Source organism: Rousettus aegyptiacus, unplaced genomic scaffold (assembly GCF_014176215.1).
Source record: "Rousettus aegyptiacus isolate mRouAeg1 unplaced genomic scaffold, mRouAeg1.p scaffold_m13_p_2, whole genome shotgun sequence".
In the NCBI taxonomy this organism is placed as follows: domain Eukaryota; kingdom Metazoa; phylum Chordata; class Mammalia; order Chiroptera; family Pteropodidae; genus Rousettus; species Rousettus aegyptiacus.
Window position 1 is genome coordinate 151,437,223 of NW_023416295.1, and position 21,661 is coordinate 151,458,883.

General features: G+C 36.9%; 2 protein-coding genes across 6 annotated transcripts in view; one reads left to right on the plus strand and one right to left on the minus strand.

The window, feature by feature from the left end:
• Positions 1-8,430, plus strand: part of PLBD1 (phospholipase B domain containing 1) — a 49,842-nt gene extending 41,412 nt beyond the window's left edge. The window contains exons 7-11 of the mRNA XM_016140540.2: positions 1,025-1,225; positions 1,332-1,472; positions 5,269-5,454; positions 6,133-6,239; positions 8,137-8,430. Coding sequence (XP_015996026.2) covers positions 1,025-1,225; positions 1,332-1,472; positions 5,269-5,454; positions 6,133-6,239; positions 8,137-8,319 — 818 coding nt within the window. The 3' untranslated portion in view covers positions 8,320-8,430. The remainder of the gene's footprint in view (positions 1-1,024; positions 1,226-1,331; positions 1,473-5,268; positions 5,455-6,132; positions 6,240-8,136) is intronic.
• Positions 8,431-9,104: 674 nt separating this feature from the next.
• Positions 9,105-21,661, minus strand: part of LOC107508607 (activating transcription factor 7 interacting protein) — a 104,329-nt gene continuing 91,772 nt past the window's right edge. For all 5 annotated transcript variants that reach the window (XM_016140534.2, XM_016140537.2, XM_036237022.1 and 2 more), the window contains 3 exons: positions 18,821-19,003; positions 16,713-16,825; positions 9,105-13,613 (listed from right to left, as the gene is read on the minus strand). In XM_016140534.2, the coding sequence (XP_015996020.2) occupies positions 13,194-13,613; positions 16,713-16,825; positions 18,821-19,003 (716 nt within the window). In that variant the 3' untranslated portion in view covers positions 9,105-13,193. The remainder of the gene's footprint in view (positions 13,614-16,712; positions 16,826-18,820; positions 19,004-21,661) is intronic.

Sequence of the window (21,661 nt, forward strand, 5' to 3'; positions counted from 1 at the left end):
GGTGTTGCTCAGCGTGTGGCATGCATAGTGCTGGTGAGGTGGTATTAGGTGGTTCATGGACAAGTATTTTTGGCATGTTAGTAGAAAATATTGGGTTGGGGGGGAACCCCAAAACATTAAAGCCATAGTTCCCTGGATATTATTAGATGTGACAAAGCTAAGTATTTTAAGTTTAAAAAGAGAGTCAATTTAAGGAAAAATATTAAGTAAACAATAGTACAAGTAGTAATCAGATATGGCAAAAGTGATGAAGCGGTATCGAAATGGTGGAAGTTCATGGAGCGCAGGGGGAACCCGACCCTCTGCGCTTTCTCGCTGGGGCCCTTCTCTCGGGTTTGCTTAGCAGTGACAGTTTGTCCGTCACTGTCAGCTGCTGATGACAACACATCCTCTCTCGTTACCACTGCGTCTAATGTCTCTTGATTCCATCACACATCACAGTATAAAGTACGAAACTGGCCTTTTAAAAAGACTTGTGGCTTCACCGACTTTCCTATGTTGCCTCCAACATTTACAAAAGAGCATTGACCCACAATGTCAATATCCTACTTTCAGAACTAGTTCACTTTTTTAAATGTAGTTTTTTTTTTTTACTTACAAAAATCATGTAAGACTCGTTATGTAAAATTTGGAAAATACAGGAAAATAGAGGAGAAAGAAGGCCTCTATCTTCTTACAATCCAATAATTGAAGATTGTCCTGTAAAATCCTAGCATATAGGGATCAATTTCTGTTCACTATTTTGGGAAAATGGAATATTTTTGATTTAATATTTGTGATCCCAAATCATAAAATCCGAAGATTTCTATTTCAAATCCAGGGTTGGAGGTTCACTGGCACCTTTATAAATAGCAGTTGAGTAACTGCCATAGAAGTGAGCCAAAGCTGGGAGAGGCTACTAAAGGTCAAGGATGATAGTCACTGATACTCTGCAAAACGTATTGTGTATGTTAACCTCCGTACTAATGATGGTTCAATAGTTTACATATATGTATGCTGATTTGTATATTTCTCTTTCCTGTAGGATTCTTAGAGTCTCTGGATGACTTTTACATTCTTAGCAGTGGTTTGATACTGCTACAGACCACAAACAGCGTGTATAATAAAACTCTACTAAAGTCTCTGACACCCCAGTCTCTTCTGGCCTGGCAAAGAGTCCGCGTGGCCAATATGATGGCCAACGGTGGCAGGCAGTGGGCAGAGATCTTTTCAAAATACAATTCTGGTAAGCAGCCCTGCAGAATAACTTTTAGGTACGTATATATGTTCAGATTTTGAGTTAACCAGTAAAGCTATACCCATGCCCTGCTTCATGTCTCCTGATATTTCAGGCACCTATAACAATCAGTACATGGTTCTGGACCTGAAGAGGGTAAAGCCAAAACATAGCCTTGACACAGAGACTCTGTATGTTGTGGAGCAAATTCCTTCATATGTAGAATTTTCTGACCAAACTGATGTTCTACGGAAAGGTACTTTCTTCATTCTACAAGCTGGAAGTGTGATGAGTATGTGTGTGAGTATGTGTGTGTGTATTTGATGGGGAGTGTGTGGCGTGTGGATGTTTTATGGGGGAGTATGTAGTGGGAAGAACAGGGTACGAGTGCTGGCTACACTGGGAGGAAATTACCGGGTTCAGCACAACGTGTAAAACCTGCACCTCATGCTCTTATGTGACAGTGTGTAGATTGGAACAAAGCCAGGCACTCGCAGTCTTATGACTTCTCACAGCTCTAATATTATCTTCTCTCTTGTGTTACCAAGGTAAGTTCAATACAGTAAATATTTACGGGAGTGCTATGCTGGCCGGATGACTGGAAGGGCATGAATGCCGGCATAAAAGGCCCCTACCTTTAGGGACTCACCGTCAAGAAGGGAAGCAAGACACACTCAGCAGCCGTTAGAACCTAGAAAGCGAAGAGTGGTGGTAAACTCTGGTGAAACCAAAAAATGAGCTGTCATCAGTGTGAGGGGTCAGAGAAGGCAGTTCTGGGGCCGAGAAAGTAGCCCAGACATGGAAACCTAGGTTTGGGAGTCATGTTGCCTCGATTTGAATCTCTGCTCCTCAGAAATCTCAGGCAAATTACCCACTCTCTAAGTCTCACTTTCTTCCTCTGTAAAACACAACAGTTACGGTACGGGTCTACAGACACTTAGCCATAATTTTGAAACAATCTCAAAACCTCGAAACTCTAAAACCAAAAGTCGTTGGTTTGTTTTTGTCCTAGTTCCCTTAAGAGCAAAATATGACCTGATCAGAACTCGTTTGGTACCAAACAAGAGAGACTATACATTAGCCTACAAAAATACCAATATCTTTGATTATGAGGTGTTCCTCATGGAAACTGCAATGCCATACCTAATATATGCACTCCGTTGCTGTTCTAAAATCTTAAAAACCCTGAATTCTGAGACACATCTGGCCCCAAGAGTTTTTGGATGTGGGAGTGTGTACCTTTACAATTTCAAAGGGTTGTAATTGGTAATTAATTGAGATCATTTTTTAAAATTCTTGACCACATTGTTGACACGTAGAAAATCCTGTTATCCTGCATCAAACATGATGCTGGGCACACTCAGTAACTGAATGTGTGTTGAACAAGTAAAAGTGAAGATGAAATTTGAGTGGAGGTTTAAAGGCCTGAATAGGAGCTCACTAATTTGATAAGGGGACAGAGTCAAACAAATGGAGGCATGAAAACCGTGGTAGGATTGAGAAACTATTAGCTCAAGACGGCTAACAGAAAGGCTGTGAAGAGGATGCCAGGTAGTGAGGGGGAAATATCAACCTTTTATATCCTGCTAAGCAGCTTAGCATTTATCCTTTAGGACACAGGAGTTTCTTAAAAGGGAAAATAGACTGGAGGTCAGAGAGAAGACAAGAGACTAATTAGGAAACAAAATAGATCAGCTGACAGATGAGTAGGACTAGAACCAAGATAAAGTCTGGACCCTGGGGATCAGGGCCTGGTTCTCAGTTTTCCAAGTCCCCAAATTGATTTTGTAATGACACCTTGGAGTGAGTCATCTCAGGGAGTGTCTCGCACCAACTAAATGCACATAATATACATAAAACAGAATTAATTAAGGTGAAAACTTCCATTGCCAACCAGATCGGATACTACCAAGTAGTGGATCTGCCTCCTTCTCTTGTAGGAAAATTCGCCTGAGAAGTCAGATCATTAAGTGGTTACTTGGTTAGCATACCAATTCAAAATGGAGACCGTAGCAGTCTGCCCCTGGAGGCTGGTCCACCCAGGTCCTAAGAGCCTGACAGTAACAGCGTGCCACAGGAGGGAGGCGCTTGGTACAGTGGGCAGGCTACCCAGGGCTTTTCTTCTTTGAACTGAAGCTGATTATGGAATGGTAGAGTCAGGTTCTTCGCAATGCCATTTCTAGATCCCATGAAAAAAACTACCCTGAGACAAAAAAAAAAAAAAAAAAAGGCAGCTGTAATGCTAATGCTGATCTCTCCTTATGTTTTTCTTTTTTCTTTGTTTTTTTTTTTTTTTGTTTTTTTTTTTTTTTTCCAGAAGAGGAAAGAACAGATTTAAATTTACTGAGAGTCTGCTATATACCATATACGCCTCCAGGGCTTTTATTTGTGTCCTCTTGCTTGATCTTCATAATATACTCCCAGATAAGCAATATTGTTACCATTTTGCTCCAAATGATATCAAATAATTGATATCATGTAGGCATGAGAAAAAAAAAGTCCTGTAAACCTCCCAGCATTTGGAAGCAGCAGTGGTATATCTATAAAAGTCCCGGGTGCTTTTAGTCAGAAGGCATTTGCCCTCCCTGAACTGGTTTGTTCCTTTATAGGGAGAGATGGTAATACTTATACATCATCAGGCAGTTGTGAAATCATACAAGAGACTCTATTTTAAATGCTTTTGTAAATCATGAAGCTTTGTGAAAACGTGAAGTATAAAGCAGCCATTTTTATTTAATTCAAGCTGCTTCCATAAAAAGGAATATAATAGTTAATATTTATCTAATGCTTATAAGCATTAGACACTATTGTAAGCACTCTGTCTGCTTGAACTCATTTAATGCTCATATTAATTCTTATATGGTAAGTGCTATCACTGTTCACATTTTATAGATGAAGAAACTGAGGCACAGAGAAGTTAAGTAATTTGTCTAAGGTCACATACCTAATAATGGCAGAACCAGGCTTTAGATCCAGGCAATTTAACTGCCAAGTGTATATAACCCAAATATATTGTAGCAATAAGTAGGATTTTAGCCTGTAATGTCAGTGTTGTCTTTATCTTAGTTCTTCTTGGTGATGGCTCTGGGTCACAGAATCAGCAAGGTCTAACGTCTTGTCATTTGTTTTGTCTCAATAATCTCACCCTTGAGTAGGGGAACCTATAAAACAGTGAGAAGGAAGAAAGGCAGACAAGAGCCAAGAGAAGAATATGGGGGTGGAAAATCAATCACTGAATGGTGGCGATGTCCCTGTGTTGACCGACTGTCCTATAGGCAATAACCCAGGCCACTGTAATCTGGAATGGTCCTGAAATGTTGATTTTACTAGAGCTGTCCAGTACTTACTGACTAATGAGCTTTGTGGCCTTGGCACATTATGAAGCTTTGATAAGCTGAGCCTTTGTGAATGCGTAGAGTCAAAGGAGTAGAAACCTGCTGGAATCTTAAAGATGATCTCCAATGCCCTTATATTATGGACTCTCCTTTATCCTCCCACTGCTGAACAAAAGCGAGGGGTGGGGGAACGAGGTTAACTACCTAAGACCTAGTTATTCAGCCATGATCCTAAAATTCAGGTTTTCTCATCTCCAGCACTGAGTTCTTCCCCTCTCCCATGATTGGCACCTGGCATATTGCACTAAGGCCACATCGTGAAACCATCTTTCAGCGTTTCACTAACCATGTCCCCTTTTTAAGTGAGCTCCCCAGACCGCTTTGTGTTATGCTACATTTTGCTCTATAAACAATAAGATTATTTTCTGGTTAATAGAGTGCTTTCAGAATTTGGGGTGAAAACCAAAGAATTCTGATCCTCTTTTTCTCCTAATGGAATAATCTAGAGATATACCAATTCTGTAAATTATAAGAATCAATTTGACTGCCAGGGTTCACGTTCAAAGTTTTAATTTCTGTATATCGTTTTGTAGTTACACACTTGTGCCAGTTCTGCAAAAGAAACTATTGTTAATAACATTTTTTTGTTCCCTCTCTTTCCTTTCCTGCCTCCCTCCCCATCACCCCCACCCTTCCTTTCTTTCCATTCCAAATCAGGATACTGGCCCTCTTACAACATTCCTTTCCATGAAAAAATCTACAACTGGAGTGGCTATCCAATGTTAGTCCAGAGGCTGGGTTTGGACTACTCATATGATCTGGCTCCACGAGCCAAAATCTTCCGGCGTGACCAAGGGAAAGTGACTGATATGGCATCCATGAAATATATCATGCGATACAACAGTACGTAGCACATTTCCCAAGAATCATTCTTCAAAACTCCTTTTCTTCCCCATGGATAAAGAATCCATGTAAGTTTATGATCTCTCTTCTAGAAGGAATTATAAGAAGTTATTGGATTAAATATTCAATTAATACTATACATATATTATACTCAACAAATAGAATTTGTCCTCCTTTATAAAATGACAGGGAAGAAGATTCTACAGCTTTTATAATAAGAAAAATTATATGTAAAATACAGAAGAAATCATCCATACAGAGTACTTTTTCTTTACTACCCCCACCCCCAAACACGTTTCCTTCCAAGGACAAAAGCAACCAATAAAACAAAAATTGTTCCTAAATTTGTTATTTTTGATGAATGTATCAAAGTCGAATTTGCATTAATTTTGTTGAAAAAAATCAATGCACATTTATCCTCTTCTCTCTCTTCCATCTACTCTTCACTGTGCAAGGTTCTTGAGAGCAGGCTGGGCCTGGAGCAGGGGACTTGCAGTTGCCCCTTCCTAGTACAAGCCAAAGGAAACTTCTGTATCTGGGAGCAGGCTGGGCTGAGGAGGCCTCTGGGGTATATACTCTCTGATTACCTTGGCTTTAACGGGTCCAAAAAGCTTACTGTGGATAAGTGTTATCTCAGAATAGTCACTACTCACTCTTGTCCCCGCCTCCGTTTCCTAGATTATAAGAACGATCCTTACAGTAGGGGTGATCCGTGCAATACCATCTGCTGCCGTGAGGACCTTAACTCACTTAACCCAAGTCCTGGAGGCTGCTATGATACAAAGGTAACATGCTAAGGCTTTTGAATTTCATATCCACCAGCACCTAAGCCTATTCAAAGGCAAAGCTGCAAAGGTTTTTGTGGCGTAAAGCGCAATAACGTTTCTAACCATTAGCTCTGTTCAGGATTCAGCTTTTTTCAGAGATTCTGGTGATCGGTACCATTGCCTAACTTCAACTTTTTGCTCTGCCACTTAATAGGAAATCACGTAATCTTTCAATGCTTCTGTTTCCTCATCTGTGAAATGGAAATAACAGTACTTGCCTCATAGGGTTGTTGTGAAAAATAAACATATCTACGAAAGGTTTAGAATAGTACTGAGACGCACAATTATGATATGATGATAATGGTGATAATATTGATGTCTTAAGTTCTACTAGACTGGCCCAAAGTCCAAAGAGCATATTATTGAGAGCAGTGTGATTTCACAATAAGCAGAAATTGAATTTAGCTTATCGGACCAGATCTGAGACACTAAAGGTTTTTTACCATGTTAGAATTGATAAGTGCTGTAATATGTCTTATATGTTTGCAGTGGTGGTCTGAAGCTAACTCATACAAGCTTGTGCAAACCAGTTGTTAAAATCAGTTGACTTTGTGTTGATAGTTTGGAATTAGCCATGGTAGGAGTATTTACACCATGGAAATCAGCAAACACTACAAATCAGGGCTTTCTTTCTTCAGAGAACTGGTTGTTAAAACATTTACCTGGATACTACTGGGTTTGGGATGTCTAAGGGTTTGAGTTGGCCATTTTAGTTGGTGGAGAGAATCATTCCACTAAATCCTTTTGCACTTTTGATTTTGGACATGTATCTTCTCATTTGCAACTCATCCTAAATTCTGGAGAAAATCTGTTAGAAGCAAACTATTTTATCTTCGGCTCTGAAACTGTAAGAATGCCAACTTCCCTACACAATTTTTTTCTATCAGCCTAACACCTAAATAGGAGATGCTTCGGTAGTCTGAGATCCAACTCATCCTACTTTTTAGCTATGTGATGATGGCAAAGCTTTAGCCTTAATTACTCTCAATATGGTGTATAACATAAAAAACAATAGTGGATGGAAAGCTGTGGCACACATGAATCCCCCGTGAATAACGTCATATTTATTTCTTTTTAATGGTATTTGCGAACATTCAGTAAAGTGTGCAAAAGTGTGATATCCATTCCAGAGTATACAAGAATTATTTCTGCTGCCTTGCCTAGGAGAATTCAGGCCAAGTTGCCATTTTTCAAATTTTATTTTTTTCTGAAACAGGAGCCTGCCAATTTTTCATCAAAAAAAATTCTGTTGAGGGTATACTTGAAAAATATCATTTCTCTTCAGGCATTTTAAATACGGGGAAAGTCAGAAGTATTGAGGCATGTTTTTCTTTCTCCTCTAAGGTTAATTTGCTGCTACCCAGTGTTTAGGTGTTTTTGAGAACCATGGACCTCATTTTTGATAGAGTACCATTTTATAACTCTTGTTACTGTCCTGATTAGCAACAACTTTTGAGGAATTGATATGATCTAGCACTGCTCCAAGCATCTGTTGTCATTAATCCTCATGACAACTTTTCTATGAAGTAGTGTTATTAGCCTTCTTTATAAATGAGAAAACTGAGTCAGATAGCGGTTATTTTAAAATAAATTTTGGAACTAGAATTCTGATAAGTAATCTGACTACAGATCTCACACTTTTGGCTACATTGTTAATACCTTTCTACTTACTAGTCAGTTCACATTTGAACGCCAAATGCATACCAAAAAGCATAATGTGGAAGCTTGCAAGATTTTGTTATAAAGGGACTAATATTGTGACCTTGTAAAAAGAACAGGAAAATATACAAGATAATATAAAAGATTTCGTTTTTTCCAAATTGTTTTCTAACATGTTCCCCTCCTCTCTTTCCAGGTGGCAGATATTTACCTAGCATCACAGTACACAGCACATGCCATTAGTGGTCCCACAGTACAAGGTGCTCTCCCTGTTTTTCACTGGAACCGGTTCAACAAAACTCTCCATGAGGGCATGCCAGAAGCCTACGACTTTGATTTTGTTATCATGAAACCAATTTTGAAACCTGACAAAAAATGAAGGGGGAAGATGAGGGAATAGAAGGCTGCAAGTAAGATACCAAAGGCACTATTTTAGCTGTTTTTCCATTCAAGATTAGTCTTAATAAAATGTCTTAAATTTAGTCTGTTTTCATTTCCCACTGTTAATTTTGTAGGTAACAAGGATTCACTGTAGCAATCACTGTAGCAGAAACATTATATATGATTAACAATACCAAGCTAAGGCATATATACTTATTTACAAGAAGGTATGGCAGAAACTGCTCTCACTCACCAAAATCCACATTCTCCTTTTATGCCTGGCCACGCAGGCAATATATCCTAGGTCCCCTTAGGTAGTTGTGCCATGTGATGGAATTCTTACCAATGGAATCTGGAATGAGCGCCACTTTCTGGCCTGGCCCCTAAGAATCTGTGCTCCATGCTCTTTCTCTTTTCCCTGGCTGCACATACTTAATGACAAAAGCTCAGAGAAAGATGGTGCTGTGTTTGCAAAGGAATTTCTAATAGAAATGCAGTTAATGATTTTTCTGGGCATTAACAACTACAGATGAGTCTTTTGGTGGTGCAGGCTAGGCACACAATATAGCAAACCATAAAGTAGTGTCTCTAATCTGGAAGCAACTCTACATAACAACTTCTCTTTTAAAGTTGAAAAACTATATGTGGCTTGAGTGCTGTGGTAAATGCCAAATAGGTTAAATAAACCATATTGCACAGTCTAATAGGTGATTTTTTAAAAAGGTGACTTTTAAAAGAAACACATGGGCCAAGAAGAATCAGAATGAATCAGAGTACTCAGAATGTTAAAAACCCAGTAGTTTATTTCAAAGTATAAATTTCAGGCTTGCTGGACAAAATCCCACTACAGTTAACACTTATACAGACACCAGTCTACTGTACATTTAGAAAAGAAAAAAAAAAAAAACTTTTAAAACCTAATAAAAATAGGGCAACTTGCTATAGCCCAGTTTGTATTAGACATTAGGAAGGTCTTACATTGTCTTATTATTTACACTTTCAACTGCAATAATGAAAAATCAGAATGCAAGTTTCCTACAAAGGATTTATTTTTATATTTAGTTTTAAAATGGCTGATGAAATACCAAAGCCCGGATCCCCAAAAGGTAAATTTGATTGCCCAGTTACCTTATTTACAAAAAAACAAACAAAACAAGACACCATTTAAATATAAATGATGGATATTTAGCTATGAATAAAAAAAAAAAAAACACTTTAGCATGACAAAATTTTGTATTGTCCTATTCCTCCCCAATGGTTGGCTCAAAGGGGATGTATTTTTGTAATTACACAAATCTGCCACACTAACAAAACACCTCATAAAAATTGTTCTTTGTCCCAAAATGTAAAAGAACAAAAAAAACAAAAAATAGGTCGGGGAAAGGGCATCATTTGCCCAGTAAGGAAGGCAGACTCAAACATTGGTTTCAGATAGTTATTTGCAATAATCTAATACGGCGACATGATTTTTCTGGAAATCAGAATAAAATGGGCCAATGACTGGTCAATGATAAAATTAAAATAATGAACAAATCATAGGATACTAAACAGCGCAAGAAAGTAAGTCTGTGAGAACATATGTAAAGTCTTTGCAGAGCTCCACTGTGCTAAAAGCAGGGGTTTAAAAGCAAGAGGGGAGGATAACACCGGCATTGTTAACCTCGGACAGTATTGGGAAATCTGTGGAACAAGATAAATGCATTTCATGCAGTACTAATACCTTGCTACAGATATGATAATTTAGAAAACGTAAGCAAAAGAGCAAACAACAAAAACTAAGTTAACACTTAGGCGAAACTGTGAGACCTGCATGGTGCAGCCTGCCTCACGAGTTCTGTGGAACTGTACCTAAAATTTTGAGCTCTTTGCTCTTTTTCAATTAAACCCTTCATTTATTATCCATCAGTGGGGGGTGGGGAAGGTGGGGAAACACCTCTCTGTGAAGCGAATGGTATCCCAATAAATACTTTTCAAGGAAGAAAGCTCTAATCTTCACTTCTCTCATTAACTCCTACTGTGATCAACGGAGAACGTATTCTGCAGATTTTAAAAAGTGATCCAGAGAAAGGGATAGTTGCCTCATCAAGTTAACTGTTAACAGATGTCGTTTTTGTATGTAATTTATAAATTTACTGGTGATAACATAATTTTGAAAAAATGCTTACTCACACTTAAAACAGGGTGATAATTACTCTGGCAAAGTGCAAAGGAGAGAGTAACAGCCCCATTTTCTTTAAATGCCATACACGCATCCTATATTTCAGGTTGAAATAACAAAAGTTTCCAAGATTTTCAAGGCAATACTTACACAAGTATTTGTCAGGGTAAAAATGTACCAAACTTGCATTCCCAAAATGGGAAAATCAAGCTTATTTGTAATACTTTGAGAAAAGGTACCATGTGGGGGTGTAAACTGCTACAAAGTCTGTAATCAGTAGTTATTCCTAGTTGAGTCCTCCATTCTCCCCCCCCCCAAAACAAACAAAAAACGCTCATCAATGTTAAATCTTGTCCAAAATAAAAGTCTAGAATTCTAGCCTAGCACCTTTCAGTAAATCCAATATAGCTGTTGTCCATAGGTCTCATGGCAGGCTAATTGGAGGAGACCATCTTAAAATATGCTTTTTCTTCAAATAATTTGTACCTTTCACCATCTGGAATAAAAAGTTCATTTTACTGTACTACACCTATTTTTAGGGTTACTATTTGACTATTTTTTGACAAACACAAAGTAGGCTAAAAAACAATGAAATGTTTTCATTCTGCTGAGCTTTCTTCACCTGATTATATAATGCAATGAAAACTTCAAAAAAAAAATTAATATAAATAAAAACATTCACCAAGGTAACCTTTTCTAGGCTAGGTAAGCAAATTATTATTACGTGACCATAAACCAGCCAATAAAGAACAATTTTGAGCATGGGCTTTCTGTTCTGTAGACAGGAATGATCTTGAACGCATAAACAACATTGCAACCATTGCAGGTAAAAACATACATACATGCAAATATAGATAGGTGCTCAGGTACACCTAGAAGATATCCCTTTTTGAAATTTTCATTGGTATGACACTGGCAACTTCTTTACCATCGTTATTAGTCCTAGAATGAGTAACATCTACATAGTTGCTTGGCAAATTTGATTCATAAAAATTTTCTCATTGTGGCCTCATTTTCTGAAAGTGAAAGGAAGGTTTTGGAGCATTTACAGTTTGGCAATCTGTAGGCTTTCTTCAGCATCAATTAAACTTCACACTTAACATGACAGTTCACTGACTGGTCAAAGTCTCCAAGGACTTTACAACTAAAATGCTTCCGATAACAAACCACCAAGGTTGCAAACAAAGCAGCATTAATAGAAGGGACAGCTCCCTCCTATAATTCTGGAAAAAAATTAAGAATAATTTGAAAAGGCAGTAAAAGAAATTCCAATATGGTTAAGGGAAGATGACTTGATAAATTATTTCATAAACTCCATGAATTCCTTTCTAAACATTCTCAACCACACTCTCATCCACAAACTTACCCAGCAGTCCTGTCCTATCTATGATCAAATACCTTCCTGATAACCAGCGCAGCTGGCATTCATACTTAAGACGCATGACATAAGCTGAATTTGATTAACTTTGTTAAGGAACAGAGATGCACAGTAAGTTCCATCTAATTGTTATATAAAACCACCCCAGAGGACATACGTTAAATTCTATCCAAAGCTGACATACAGTAAATCAGACAAAACTTGGCATCATCAAAACAAAGTTAAAGATTAAAACAGAAAGACTGATATGAGAGTAAAGAGATGATAGAGCTTTCCCTTTTCTGTTTTAGCTCACTGTATCTTGTGAATTTTACTATTTACCTCCTTTGAAGGAATACTATGCTTTGGGTGATAAAGTGAACTAGAATTGCTTTCATAATTTCTAACACTGTGAACATAGATACTAAAATGCTTGCAGGAACATTTTCTTAATTCAGTCTTCTCTTGGTCCACTTTATAGAGGTAATTTAAATAGTGACCAAAAATAAAAGCATTTGTTCTTAGAAGAAAATAGCAAGTCAATTTTTTGGAGTTAAATATAGTAATTCCACTGACAAGAATATATAAAAAGCCTTGGTTTAAAATTTACTTGAGGGGAGTGTGCTACATTTTGTGGAGATGAAGGAAAGGTGAAGGGTTAAAGGCTGAAAGGGAAGAGTAAGCAACAATGGACAAATGGCCGTGTTTATTTTTGCAGTTAATCATTAAGGCACAAAATAAATGTAAAAGCCAGATTAGGAAAGGGAGAGGCCATTGCAGATTTTTTACACCTGATTAACTATCAAAAGAAACAAAAGAAAAAGATGAGCAGATCCTTTCTTGTATTCAAATTAACCTATTTTAGAACGATTTAGCCATTTTGCTTTTTATTTCTTTCTTTGGGTTGTTTTGATTCTGTTTTTATCATTTAACTATGAACCTAGAGATCCCTTAGAAGCAGAATCATGCCAGTTGCGAACCTCAGTTCTTTTGATCTACTTACTTTATACTGGAAGAGAAGTAAATTTGAGGATGAAAATAGAGATTCCACTTCAATAAACACATAAATAGTAGGGGGGAAAACCCACACGAACACCCACACATATTCCCCAGGCTCAAAACTAAAGAAAGGTGCACATTTACATTTCAAAACCTTGACGCTTGAATTGTCCAGGAAAAGATTCTTGCTTTATGGGCTGAGTTTATTTTACTCTGATTATAAACAAATGTAGTGTATATATACATCTGTCCAAGAAATCTTGCACAATGTGGATTTTACAATGGGTATCATGCACAAGATTAAAACATGACCAAAAAGCGGAACTTTTCAAAGAGGAAGAGATAAAGGCTCCAAGGTTTAACTGCTCTGGGAAGAAGAGATCACATCCGTTGACTGAGGATCACAGAAGGGTCCAAAACGTCCATAAATATCCTTGGCTCGTACTGCAAAGTAGTATTTGCTGCCAGATACAAACTGGGTGAGAGTGCATGCCATGGGCAAAGGAAGTGCCTTAACCTCTCCAATCTTTTTCCATTGTGAGGGCACAGTGGCACTGGGTTCCTCATGGTAAGCATAGAGATGGTAGCTGTCAACAGTGGCACAACTTCGATCCACCTCCAGGACACTCCATGATAGTACAATGCCATTTTGACTTTGAACTCTTGCTAACTTCAAGTGTGGCTTCTGAGGCAGAGATGTGCTGGCAGCTTCTGGGGGCAGACGCGGTGGTTGTGGGGCTTCTGGTAAAGGTGCTGGATGCACAGGGCGTGGGGGCTCCTAACAAGAGAAGAGTCTTGTTAATTCATAATGAGCACAGAACCAGAATATCTTAGAGATCACTTATATCAAGAATACTGGGAAATAACAAATATTATACTACATTTAGCAAGTTTTATTTGGTGATTTCCAACCAATCATGCCCCAAACAATGGAGCTGAGGTAACTCCTGCTATACTTGCTAGACCTACAATGCTGAGTTTTCCTCAGGAAATAAAAGCCCTTGCGGATGGAATATCATCTTGACAGAAATTGAAATAATCATCTATTTCTAAAAAAAAAAGTAATTTATGATTTAATTCTCTACATGTACTATAGATTCTCATTTTAGTATAATGTAACATTTTTAAATATGTATGGCAGTCTATCAGAAAACTTGAGTATTCAACTCTACTTTCATTTTTAAGTCCTTTTTCCATATAAACAGCATATTCTCATAAATAAGAGTATTTACTGATGAATGTATATCATGTTCTTGGTCAGTCTGCATGGAAAGGTGACATTTAAATTAGGCCATGAAAGATGGGAGTTTAAAAAGCAGGAAAAGTTGTGTAACTTTCTGCCGAAAGGTACAGCATGAGCAAAGGCAGAGGGATTTCAAATTACAGCAAAACTAAGTATTAACTTTTACTAAGATATGGAGTATGTGAAGAAGAAAAGATAAATTTAGAAAGGTAGGTTAAAGCCAGATGTGAAAAAGCATAAATACTAAGCTTAGGAAGTCAAACTGACTTATCTAACACTGGATATTATTATTATAATATCTGGGTTTTAGGATTACAGTAATAATTTTTTCAAAAAAGATTCAAGTGAGCCAGGAAATAGGGATATGAGCAATTTTTATTTATTGTTCATTGCCTTTAGATTGGAAGTCATGAAACAAATAAGGTTACCTTAACTGAAGTTCATTTAACAAAAATTGTTTTACTATGCATTTCATTAAATGAATAATTTGCATATACTAGTGAATTCTGTGATGGTCTGATGCTATCTTTTAATTTCCATGCCTTTCAAAGTTTTGTACCAGAAACATGCACATAGGAAGAACTTAGAAAGGATATGCTGAATAATTTCAAGGAATGAGGATCTGCTGAAATTCATATGCCTAGTAGAAAAAATTTATACACACATCTGGAAAAAGGTACACTCTATAGTTAAAAAGCTAAAATAAATATAAAGTTGGTGGGGGGAAGCGAATTTAAATAAATAAAACACTGAAAGCTGAAGAATTAGAACTGATATGAATACTAGCCATGTTGCTATATTTCCTCTCTCCGACCATCTTTTTTCCTAAAAAGACATAATCACTTAAATCAATAACATTAAACAAATGTATAGCTAGCACTCTAAGAGAAGATGGCTGGAGCCATGAACTTGACTGCAGAGAGCACAGGAATTCAAGGAGTTTGACAATAGCTTAAGTGGCCTGTAATATGTCTTCTAGTTCTTGAAATTCTAGGATCCTGACTCTGCTCATATCCCCAAATAAATTAAGTCAACTGTTGTTTTGTTTTTGCCACTGCAATGAAGATTTTTACTGACGTTTTACAGATAAAATAATATATCAGGTATTTGCTTCGAAATAATCTGGTGTATATATGGTTGCAGAAATTAAGTGACTGGCACCATAGATGAAATAAGACTAGCCAAGTGCTGATAATCGCTGATGGGTGACGGGTGTGTAGGAATTGTTATACTCATCTTTTAAATACATTTGAAAACTACCATTTAAAAATATATATTTAAATTAATTAAAAGAATACTCCTCTTGTGAGATACACTGTTTATTCCAAGACAATACACATGGATGGAATCTTGTAAAAAAAAACAACAACAAAATAAAACATCACAGACTAAACTCGTATGAGTTATCAAATCTGAAAAACTACGGCATAAATAATATATTTTTACTATATATATTTTTGAAAGGATATGGAATAAAATAAATTATTTGCAGCTGCAAACAACAGTAATAACATATTTGCCACATACCCTAATAGGGCCAGACTGAAGTGCTATGAAAACACTCTGGAGGTTCTGGGATCAGATAACCTGTATTTTAAGATGGCTCTGCCACTGACGCTGGCTTGGGTAATGACACTGAGTAACCACTTAACATCTTTGGGACACAGTATCCTTTGATATAAAAAAAAAAGTCTTCATAAAGTTTTGAGTAAGATTAAACAAAATAAACATACGGTGCTTAGTAGAGTGCCTGGTATATAGTAAGTGCTCCATTCATATTAAATTTTTTCATTATAGTGGGATACTAAAAATAATAGCTATTAAGAACATAGGCCCAAGAGCATGGGCTTTTACTCGACCTCTGTGTATTAGCTACGATATCTTTAAAAAAGAAAGCAAGAGACCTATAGGATTCCTGTGTGAGGACTAAGTATATTAATAGTGCCTGGCACACAGCAGGCACTCAATAAATGCTAGCCATTAATATGTTTAATAAAAAAAGGATCCTTTGATTGGTAAAAACTGATACTAGCCTCAATTTCTCCCCTCCTCATAAAGCCAGTATTTCCATTTACATGGTATACTGTACTAAATATCGTTATAATCACTTCATAGGATAATGTGACATTATTTTGGAGGCTATACCCAATAATCCAGCAGTATTGTGAATTTCTTAATAAATGAATTCCCAATACCAATGCATTATTAAAAACAATAAGGTGGTGGCCATGTAGCAGTTAGAACTGGTATATAAGGTTTTAAGGAAAAGAATAACATTAAAACATCAAAAAATTCTTTTTGAAATATGCTTTTTAATATTCAAAAATATTCCTTTTAATTTAACCATGAGTTAAAGTGGTCTAATTATTTTACTTCACATGCCCTAGCTGTGGACTCTGTACACTGTAAGCCACCACAAGCAAACTCGATGATCCTCGATGACTATCGTCCCTAGGAACATATTTATTCATAATGGTTAAGATCTACTTTCTTAAAAAAACTTCTGCAGGAAAAACAGAAGATCTGTCATTTCCTTTTGATATAACTAGCGTAAAGAAAAAAATGCTTGCTAACTATAATAATGTATGACAGCTTTATCAATGAGTATTTATAAAGACAAGCACCAACACTTACAGTATGCACTTGTGGTGGTCGGTGATGCACTGTGAGCTGAGGTCCTGTTGACCCCAGGGTTAGCCCATTGTTTACAACATATGTAGTTGCTTGAGGCACTCGAACTGTGACACCTACAAAAGAAAATTAAGGGATAAATTAGAATTCTATTCTAAATTTAGTGGAACACTGATTAAACACTTGAAGTTAGTTATTTTTAAAAAAACAGAAGGAAAAGTATTTCTAACCTAGACGTCTATACTCAGCCAAAGTATCATTCAAGCATGAGGATGAAATAAATGGAATCCCTACCAAAATGACTATGAGCAAAAAATCCTAGATCACTGGAACACTGGTGGTACCTACCGTACATGTAGAATGTTTGCAAACAAGCCAGAATGGAGCAGTGTGATTCTAAAGACAGAAAAAATAAAGCTATCCTCACAAAGATCACTGCTGTCTCATCTTTTTAACTAGGACAGAAATCTCCACTAAGTTACTCTTGCCTTGTGTTGTCAGGTTCTGCTCTCTCTCCACGCTCAGGTCTTCTGATCGGCTGAGGATACTCATTTTACCCAACAGAGAACAGTTTTGACATACATCGGGTCAACAGAAGCAGAAAATTTAGAGCCACTTACTGCCCTGACCATATTCATGACATGTACCTGGCCCACACTACAGTTCTGCTAGGTACCCTGACTGAGATGAGTCCCATTTCCCAGAACTCATTCATAATCCTCTTGATTGATTTCCTCAGAGAAACCTCTTAGCAACTTGAGAAAGTTGAATCAAGACTATGAACCAGAGACTCTGCTTTATAGTCTCCTGGAAGTTATCACATAATAATGGCATTATTGTGGTCTTTCTAAATAGCAAGCCTTGTCCTTGCTATTAAATTCTGCAAAATTAAATATTTTAGTGGTATCTATATATAGGTGGCAAAACCATACACAGAAAAACAGAAAGTAAGGATGATGGTAACTTCTGATGAAAAGGCAGAGGGATGCAATTAAAGGCAGGCATACAAAAGGCTTGTAGGATACTGACATAGCTCTTTCTTTTTAGTCTGGTGGAGAGTTCATAGGTGGTTCATTTTACTGTTTTTCTTTAAACTTTAAATATGCCTTTTATATAAACTTCTATTTGAATGATATTTTACTTCTGAAAGAAATATAAAAAGATGCTTCTCTATTTACAATGTGGTTACATCCCAATAAATCCACCGTAAGTTGAAAATTTCATTAAGTTGAAACACAATTTAATACATCTCACCTACTGAGCATCGAGCCTAGCCTACCTTAAACGTGCTCAGAACACTTATATTAGCTGACAGTTCAGCAACTATCTCGAGTTTCATCTCAAGAGTAATTACCTTCCTTTTCTCACCAGAAGCAGGAGACAAAGATGGGCATTTTGTAAACATGATGAGATGCAAAAACATAAAATGCAATATTTAAAAAATGTTGGTAATACAGTACACTGTGAAGTACCAGTTGTCTACCCTCATGAACATGTAGCTGACTAGAAGCTGTGGTTAGCTGCCCAGCCTCATAGGAGAGTATTGTATCATATATCACAAGCTTGGGGAAAAGTAAAAATTCAAAATTCTATGTATGGTTACAACTGAATGTGTACTGCTTTTGCACTGTCATAAAGTAAAAAAAAAATTCAAGTCACGGACCATCTATCTGTACGTAGAAACAAGTTCCCTTTAACGTTTTCCCATCTTTTACTTCTCAGCCATCTTCTATATCTTTAAGACTCTCTCATTGGACGCTATCCATTACCATTATTTCCATCATCTAGGCTAAGTCATAATTAGTCATTCTCACTTTAATTAGGCAAGGTATCTATTAACAGAGTGGAGTATAAACCAACATCAAAAAGGATACCATAATTATACGGGCCATGACTAAAGTTAAGTTGAAGACAACACACAGAGCACAAATTATATAATATACATGTCTAAATTTTCTGGTTAACTTTAATGGAAGAAAAAGGAATTATTAATAGTTTTAATATGACAATATAAGCTCTTTTCACTAAATCTAATATCAATAAGAGGCACTCCAACTAAATGCTGAAGAACTATACAGAACTTGGGGCCATATACAAGAAGAGTCTCTTACTATTTTGGGGATTGACCTGCCGAACAGCAGGAGTCTGCATAACAGTTCCTCGCAGGGGAGCCTGAGCTTGTGGTGCTGGGAGAGTGGTATAAACCACTTGGTGGTTTGCAGGAGCTCTTGGTACAGGAAGTCTTGTGGTCACCTGAGTTACTGGACGATGTGTTACATTCACGGTGGTTGGAGCTAATGAAAAGTAGAAAAAAATATTAAGAATATAGTGAATTCTATCTTAAGAGTATTAAATGGTGATTCACTTTGTACAAAATCTAACTCTAAGAAAGAGAGAGACAACAGTCTCCTTTTGTAATCTTGATAGGGCCAACCAACACTAATATTATAATCCAAACTTCAGAAAAAAAGAGCATCTCAACCATGTCCAATAGCCTTCGTCTCTTTACTCTGACTAGATAATAAGCATGTGAAGATAAAGAAAGGGGTTAGACTCAAGGATATGACCTCAAGAGAATGACTTAAAAGAGCAAATTCTCCCTTTTCAATGTTAAATTGTTCTTAGCAGAGTGGAATTTTAGGCCCTCCAGGCTATCTTTAAATGGGTTCAAGTCCAAAAGAGTAGCTCTACATTCCCATAGTTCAAGAAACTAGTTAGCTATTGTAACTGACATTTTCTTCAAGTGAACCAAACCATCTCTTATTCAAAACAATAAAACATCCATTAAGATACAGACTTTCTCCTTCTCTACTCTGGCATTCTTCCTAATGTATATTCCAGAGCATTAATGCCTTGAATGATGTTAATATATATCTATGAAAACTGACTCTTAAATGTTCACTTATAGCATGGAACTACAATACAGATTTTAGAAGTCAACAGTTTTTTTGCGAATAACTCTGAATTTGAATCACATTTACGAATGACCCCATATAAACTACATATATATATATATATATAATAAAAATAATAAACTTCCTTTTATATGGATAAATAGGTTCTATAATAAAATAAATTTGGAGTTAAATGCTGTATATAACAAGGACGAAAGTATACAAGGAAGAATACTTATCTCTTCATCTCTTTATTCCCTATTTTATTATCTATTCTGCGCATAGGTTTATATGACGATATTTTCTGCTAAATTAACTAAATTAAGTGACCGTCATTTTAATTTCATTAGATAAAATTCCATGTAAACTTAATGTTTTCCTTAAGGAGAAGTGTGCTTAAATAAGTTCTTTTGTAAATAAATGTCTCATTTACAGCTTCTTGAGAAGCAGCAAGTAAAATATTAGTGTATACTTCTTGATGGTAGTGTTAGGCCAGTTAATACTGATTAGAGTTAAGAATTATTTAAAAATTTCTTTGGAGAAGATGGCCATCTATAAGCCAGAGAGAGAGAGCTCTCACCATAAACTAACCCTGCTAGACTTTGATCTGGGACTTCCAGCCTTCAGAACTGTGTCCTTGGTGAGTCAGGTGCTCCTTGCTGAGCAGCGCCTAGACTCACACTTGGTGGCAGCTGGCCTCGGTTTCTGGTGTGGTGGCCTTTTGAGGTAACTATAAGAACAGCACCTGTGGATTGCTTGCAAATCTTAACAGGTGGTCCTACAGGGGCACAGGCTGGGGCTAAATTTGGGCCTGCAGTTGAACCCCTCTCAGGACTGTGCCACTGGACACCTACTTCACAAATCCACACTAATAAGATTGGAGACTTAGGAGCTTTGCTTAGTACATAGAAACAGACACGGAAAGGCAGCCAAAATGGGAAGACAAAGCAGCAGAAACCGCATGAGAGAACAGAACAGAGATCCAGAAATAATGGAGTCAAGCAATCTAACAGAAGCAGAGTTCAAAACACTGGCTATAAAGATGCTCAATAAACTTTTGGGAAGTGTAGATGAATTCTGTGAAAACTTCAACAAAGAGATAAAAAACATAAAAATGGAAATGGAAATTATAGAAGGGAACCAGTCAGAAATGAAGAATACATTATCTGAGATGAGAAGTATATTAAATGGAATAAACAGAGTGAATAAAGAAGAGGATCGGATGACCTATATAGAGGATGGTAAAGTCAAGGACACAATCAGAATGGAAAGAAAAAAGAAGCCAAGACTATAATAATAATTTAAGGAGCCTATGGGACACTATTAAGGGTAAAAGTATCCATGTCGTTGGGGTACCTAAAGGAAAACAAGATGATGAAGAGCCATTTGAAGAAATAATGATAGAAAACTTCTCTAATCTGGTGAAAAAAAAAAAAAATAGACATAAAACCCAAGGAAGCTCAGAGAGTCCCAAAAACCAGGAACCCAAGAAAGCCCACACCAAGACACATCATAATTAAAATGCCGAAGGTTAGATACAAGGAGAGAATCAAAAGTAGCAAGAGAAAAGCAGTTAGTTACCTACAAGGGAGCACTCATAAGACTAGCAGCTGACTTCTCAAAAAGAAACTATACAGGACAGAAGGGCTTGGCACGAAATATTAAAAGTGTTGAAAACCCAGGATCTACAACCAAGACTACTTTATCTAACAAAGGTATCACTTAGGGTTGAAGGACAGATGAAAAGCTTCCCAGACAAAAATAAGCTAAAGGACATTATCATCACCAAGCCAGCATTACAGGAAATGTTGGAGGAACTTCTTCAAGAAGAAAAAACATGTATCGAAAACAAGAATAAAAAATGGTAATAACTATATTCCTATTAACAAGTACTTCAAATGGAAAAGAATTAAGTGCTCCAACCAAAAGTCAACAGTGGCTAAATGGTTAAGGAAACAAGACCCCTACATATGCTGCCTACAAGAGAGTCACTTCAGATTAAAAGACACACACAGACTAAAAGGAAGGGGATGGAAAAAGATATTGCCTTGATGGACC